This window comes from Marmota marmota, unplaced genomic scaffold (genome assembly GCF_001458135.2).
Source record: "Marmota marmota marmota unplaced genomic scaffold, marMar, whole genome shotgun sequence".
NCBI lineage: Eukaryota > Metazoa > Chordata > Mammalia > Rodentia > Sciuridae > Marmota > Marmota marmota.
Genome location: NW_026000026.1, coordinates 1,280,741 through 1,287,223, shown reverse-complemented (window position 1 = coordinate 1,287,223; position 6,483 = coordinate 1,280,741). Strand labels below are relative to the sequence as shown.

General features: G+C 55.4%; 1 protein-coding gene and 1 long non-coding RNA gene across 2 annotated transcripts in view; one reads left to right on the top strand and one right to left on the bottom strand.

Annotated features, from left to right (window-relative positions):
- Positions 1-308: 308 nt before the first annotated feature.
- Positions 309-5,152, top strand: LOC107150552 (MRG domain binding protein). The gene is given in 7 exon segments (XM_048811923.1): positions 309-371; positions 373-411; positions 1,589-1,921; positions 2,118-2,258; positions 3,838-3,919; positions 4,200-4,274; positions 4,690-5,152. Coding segments are annotated over 7 exon segments (906 nt in total). The 5' UTR covers positions 309-323; the 3' UTR covers positions 4,878-5,152.
- Positions 5,153-5,738: 586 nt separating this feature from the next.
- Positions 5,739-6,483, bottom strand: part of LOC125618934 — a 3,179-nt gene continuing 2,434 nt past the window's right edge. Inside the window, exon 2 of the long non-coding RNA XR_007350310.1 lies at positions 5,739-6,144. This is a non-coding gene — a long non-coding RNA (uncharacterized LOC125618934). The remainder of the gene's footprint in view (positions 6,145-6,483) is intronic.

Sequence of the window (6,483 nt, the reverse complement as noted above, 5' to 3'; positions counted from 1 at the left end):
TTGGTAGTGTTCTTTGACACACAAGTTTTCTTTCATTTTTCTAGTTTGATGCCGTGTTCTTTATCTCATCGCGCTTTTTAAAATAACGTTTTTTAAGTGCCCTGCACCAGCCCCCTGCAACCCGCAGAGCCAAGCAGAGTGCGGCGGGAAGAGTCGGCCGCCAGGGGGCGCCGCGGGCATGCGCCGGAAGCCAGGACTTCTTTGCGCCTGCGCCGACGCGGCGCGCGCGCCCGCCTGGCGCGTACCCGCCCGCCTTCGAGTGCGCCTGCGCGGAGCCCGTGGCCGCGCCTGCTCGCGCCGGGCGCTGGTCGCTCCCGGCGGCCATGGGGGAAGCCGAGGTGGGCGGCGGGGGCGCCCCGGGCGACAAGGGCCCCCGGGGAGGCGGCCACCAGCCCGGCCGAGGAGACGGTGGTGTGNTAACTCTCCAAGGGCGTATTATCAATGACCTAACTCCCTTCCATTAGGCTACTCCTTCTAAAGGTCCCACCACTCCAAGTAGCAGCATGAGCTGAAGACAAAGCCTTTGACACATGGGCCTTTGGGGGGAAACCATAGCAGGTCACATCTCCTCTCTGTGAACTAATGAAAAGAAACTTGTTTAACTTCATTTGAACCACAGAGTGTTTTGTCTAGGGAATTCAAAATTTCTAGAAGTTTAAATGACCTTGTCATAGTGCTAATAAAAGCAAGTGACTGCTTATTCATAGAAAACTTGGGCAGGAGGGCAGGATTAGGAAGAAGCAAACCCATCTGTAGGGATGTGCCTTGCTATCAGTAGTAATTTACCTAGTGGACTAGTATAATATTTACTTCTTTAGTTATTTATCACTACCTCTGTTTTGTAAGCAAGGAAGTTTTCCTAAGTAACCTGCTCAAGGTAACCAGATGTTAGTCCAATTAATATTGTGACATAACATCTACCTCAAAACTTATGCCATGAACAATCATGCCCCTCTGCCCCTGGGACTGTCCTGCCCTGGACATGAACTCGCCGCCCGGGACACCCCTGTCCCTGGACACATCTGTCCCGGGACACCCCTGCCCGTGAACCCGCCGCCCAGGGCACCCCTGCCCCTGGATCCCGCCGCTCCAGAGACACCCCTGCCCTTAGATCCCCCGCCCGAGGGACATCCTTGCCCTAGACCCCGCTGTCCCGGGACACCCCCTGCCCCTGGACCCCGCTGCCCCGGGACACCCTTACCCCTGGACCCTCCCCTGCCCCTGGATCCTGCTGGCCCAGAGACACTTCTGTCCTCAGATCCCGCTGCCCTTGGGACACCCTTGCCCCTGTGCTCCGGAGACACCCCTACCCTGGATTCTGCTTCTCTGGGGACGCTACTGGACGCTACTACACCAAGATAGTCTTGTCCCTGGCACCCAGCCCCTGGTCACCCCTATTCCCAAGGACTTCTTGCAGGGACACCACACACGTTCTCCCTGCCCCAGATATTGAGCTGTTCTCAGACCACCCCTCCACCACCACTCCTGGCACATTCTGGCTCATACACACACTCTGGCTGCCAGGGACACCTCTCACCTCTGTCAAACCCCTGTGCCCACAATTCCCCCCCCTTAATATCCCTTTCCCTGCCACACCCCTACCCCTGCAACACCCCTGCCCTTCCCCTTGGGCACTGCTGCCCCTCCTACATCACCTCCACTCACCCCTGACCCTTCCTACCACTCACTACCCTCCCCACTGCCACCCTCCCGGCTCCAGCCCCCATTGCCCTTTCATTCTCCAGGACAGCACTTTCTCCCCTTCCCCTTTATCTACTGTCCTGCTTCTCCTCCCACAGGGGTAAACCGACACTTCCACATGATCTGTATCCGGGACAAGTTCAGCCAGAATATTGGGCGGCAAGTCCCATCCAAGGTCATCTGGGACCATCTGAGTACCATGTACGACATGCAGGCACTGGTGAGCTGGACCCCTCTCCCTCATGGGGTGGGGAGACAAGAAGCCCACACTGTGTTCCCTGGAGGCCAGGCCCAGTGGGTTGGGGAGTGCCTATTGCTGACCTCCTAGTGTCTGCTGAGCAGAGCAACAGAGGTGGTCCCACAGATGAGGCTCATGAGAAGCACAGTCTAATCGTGGCAATTGGTTACTTTTTCAGGGAACTTACTTGAGATTGGGCAGTCAGCGCAAGTTTCCAGGGACTAACTGGGGACCTGAGAAGCAGGGGCTTTCCCCACAGGGTGCCAAGGCATGGGCCCCTTGCTGTTGTCAGTCTCTGGGAGTCCCAAAAGTGCTTAAGGTAGGAGGTGAACTTATCTGAGTCACATAAGGTGAACATGGTGGCACAGAGAGCCCCATCCTTATGGAGCCCAGAGCTGGCAGTGTCTGACAGGCAGGTGGGTTTGTTGAATAACCAGGGTGGCCAGTAGACAGGTGGGTGTTCTTGGCAGAGGAAAGGCAGCTGTCAGAGCCCTGCGGCAGCAGGAGTGGGTGGGATCAGGAACTCAAAGGTGAGTATGCTTGGAGTGTGAGGTGCGTTGAGGTCAGGGGGCCAGGAGAGCAGTGCTGGTAGAAGGAGATCTGAGCCTCCGGGCTGGACTCAGCCCTGCTGGTCCTTGCAAGACTGGGGTACACACTGTTAAAGCAGAGAATGCTGCCTGTTGACCTTGGGTGAGTCCCAAGTGCCCCACTTTCTGTAGCTGTAGGGAGCCAGTAGGGATGCCCTGAAAACCTGGGTGGTGGCTGCCAGTGGCATCTCACACTGAAGGCATTCTGAGCCTGGTAGGCAGTTTGCAGCAGCACCTGTAGTGACCAGCACCTGTTGCCCAGATGCAGCCGTCAGTGAGGTCCTCCCTGCAGCAGCCTCACTCCTGTCTGCACAACGAGCATGTCAAGTCAGGTGTGAGTCCCTGGTCACCACCCGCTCTATCTGGACTCCCTAGGATCCCAGTTGTGGGGTTTCTTGGAGCACCTGCTCCCCAGATGTTTCCTGCCCAGGTGCAGAGATGAGTGCAGCATCATGCCCATCTAGGGAAGACAAAGCTCTGGGCTGAGATTGGCACAGGTGCTTGCTTGGGAGGCACAGTGGCCTTCCAGGTCCTCAGGGAACTTCCATTTACCCCCAGGACAGCTGCCCCGTGTCTTCTACAGTGGCCTCTAAGGACAGGAAGGACTGTAAAATACGGATCTGTCCCCTTATCTGGCACACCACACATTGATGCATAAACTTAGACCGACCACCTGACTTCACGCAGCACCTGGGCTGCCAGTGGAAGCCCCTCTCCTAATCCCCTCCCATCCAGGGACCTTCCTGCCAACTCAACCTTCCCGTGGTTCCATTGTCTTGTATTCTCAGGTCCCTGTCCCCTCTGGTATGTGGGACATGCAGGACAGGTGGAAGCCCAGTCTGCTTGAGGACCTTTCCTCACTTGCCTTACTCTCTGGGCTTCTTTGCACATGGCCTTCCTACTGGCACCATGTGGGCAGGGACTGTCAACTGCCTTGGTACACCATGGGGCAGTCACACAGGGGTAAGCTGCCCAGTGTGTCTGGGCAGGACTGCTTTTCCCTTGGGGCCCTCCAGTGGTATGGACCCCCTTCTGCCTTCCCATGGCTGCCTGTGGTGTCTGTGCCCTCCTGTCCCTCCCTCTTCTGTCTGCCAAGCCTAGATTATGGTAGGCTGTGCAGGTGGAAGGAAGGAAGGGTCAGTACCCACAGGTCTGTCCATTCGGCCCAGTAGTTAGAGGCACTTGCTAACTACTTGCACTTGCAGTTGCCCCCGAGCAGCTTCTGTATGTCTTTACGACCTGCAAACATTACACCTGTTTTTCTGTTTGTTTTTTCTTTTTTTAAATACAAAATGCCGTATTTGCTGTCAGCATGAGTCGGAGATTCTTCCATTCCCGAATCCAGAGAGGAACTTTGTCCTTCCAGAAGAGATCATTCAAGAAGTCCGAGAAGGTGAGGCTCCACAGAGGTCTGATCTGGGAGTAGAAAAGGTGGGACCTGGGCCAGGGGTGGGCGGTTACCGTGAAGGTCAGGGGCCTTCGGGGGGGGAATTCTGCCTCCACTGCATGGGGGTGGCCTGGGGGGCAGGGCGAGGGTGGGTGTTCAAGGGCATCCGTGTGACGGATGCTGCCGCCTGTGTGGGCAGCCAGAGTCGGGGCAGTCCTGGCCCACCCGTCCCCAGCGCTGGCCGCCACCGTGGGTTTCCAGTGAAGGTCAGCTGTCTCCTCCACAGGAAAAGTGGTCATTGAAGAGGAGATGAAGGAGGAGATGAAGGAGGACGTGGACCCCCACAGTGGGGCTGACGACGGTAAGTGTGGAACCCCCCACCCTGCCCTGCACCCGCTGGAGCACAGCACCCCGTCGCCCTCCCCGAAAGGCCTCCCTCACGCAGGGCGCGGTCAGGTGGCCGTAGAGTCTGCAGGACGGAGGGTCATCTCAGTGCAGGAGGAGTCCTGACAGCGTCCCCGCAGCAAAGCAAAGTGCAGGAGCCACGGGCTCAGCTGCTCCTCTCCTGACGTCGTGGCGGAGCCTGGAAGCCTAGCGTGGGACGCCCGAGGCTCTCTGTCGGGAGGCCCCTCTTCAGGCCTCGCGTAAGGGGCTCCCCACCCAGGGGGAAGCCTGCTGGGGTCAGGGGTCCTGTGTGTAGATTCTGATTTTCCTGAGAAGACGATGAAGTGAGGTTCTGGGTATTCTGTCTTCAGCCAAATGATTTTGTTTCTCAGTTTTTTCATCTTCAGGGAGCTTGGGGAAGTCAACAGAAAAATCCAGCAAAGACAAAGAGAAGAGCTCCTCAGACTTGGGGTGTAAAGACGGGGCGGACAAGCGGAAGCGCAGCCGGGTCACTGACAAAGTCCTGACCGCTAACAGTAACCCCTCCAGCCCCAGCGCTGCCAAGCGGCGCCGAACATAGACACCACAGCCTGGCAGCAGAGTCGTCCAAGCTGCAAGCCCTACCGCCTGCCCTCAGGTCCCTGGGCAAACATGGCCATCTACAGGAAGCTGTCTAGGCTCCCGCCATGTTGTCAGATCGCCAGGGTCCCTGGGGGACCCAAAAGACCAGGACCAACCCTCTTGGACGTTGAGCCGCCAAGTCCACGTCTGTCTTCTCTGGGCTCAGCTCCTCCCTTGCCAGGTCGCAGGGAGGAGAGCAAGGGCAGGGGCCAGGAGAAGGCTGCGAATCAGCAAGCAATAAAACAGCCCCCACTCCGTCCTCAGAAAGACCATAGTGCTAGCCTTCCCTGGGGACTTGCTCTGCATTTGCTTGTCCTTCTAAACCTCCCTGCTGTCCCATGGAGGCATCAGGAGCATGTGGCCCAGGTCACCACGTGCCCCACTCCCTACCTGGGAGACTAAGAACTGGATGTTTTTCTCATTCACTTGTACTGTAACGATGTATATAATTTGGTTGGTATTTCACTATTTAATTTTTAAGAAGCCTATTTTACTAGCATTTTATATGAGAAAGAATACTGCAGAAGTTAAACCTGTGTTGTATTTTTTCTGAGATGTTTTGTTTTTAGGTAATAACTACTGAGATACTTTTTGCTCAGTTTTTATATTCCAGATACAGAGAATTTATAGTGGTTATTTTTGTAATTCTAGTAACTTGCAAAAAGACCAAATGAGGGAGTTGAGGGGAAGACGCAACCTTTGGGCTGGTGAGGCAGTGGCCTCAGTATTGGTTGAAGTATGCTTTCATTGGACTACAGAACATTAAAGCACAAAAAATCAACCTGGAGTTGTGTGGTTTCAATAACCAAAAGGGGTCAGCTTTTTCTGCAATAGGAAGTTTTATTTTTCCAAGATTTCTAACTGAAGAGCACACTTAAACAACTTGTTAACATCACTTGATACAATGTACAAACAGTAACCATCCAGAGAGATTACTTTGTTGAACATGTGTCACATCCAGAGAGACATACAGCTCTGGCACCTGCCAAACTGCTCTCTGGCCTGTGACCTTAGACTGCTGAATGAGTGTTCTTCACAAAGCACAGTCCAGCCATTGGGCATGAGGAGGTGTGGTAGGAGACCAGCCTACACACACATGCACCTCAGCATCTCAATACCAATGTAAAGCTGAGCAATCTGCAGTGTCCTGGGTGACAAGAGGCGCAGCATGGGGTCCAAGTTGATCACACCAAACCCAGTCACTTCTGGGTGGGGCAGTAGGGTACCTGTAAAATATGACTGGATCCGGTTTCCTTGCACAGAAAGAATATCTTGTGGGGACAAACGAGCTGGTCTCACAGCCTTCCCTTCCACATGTCCAGGTTAGACCAGCTGCAGAGCCTGGGCTGGTCTATGCCCTTGTCCATACTATCCTGCCCCATGGATGGGAGCCAAGGACGGAGTTTTGCCCCATTTGAGATGAGGTCCCAGCACAGTAGACTCCTTGCTCACCCTGACACTCAAGACCTTGGCCTGTGCAGTGTCAAGACAGAGGTCAGCACTGCAGACAGTTGGGGGCCAGCCTCAGGAGCACCACCACCCCCCAGCCCCCCCCCCCGGCAAAA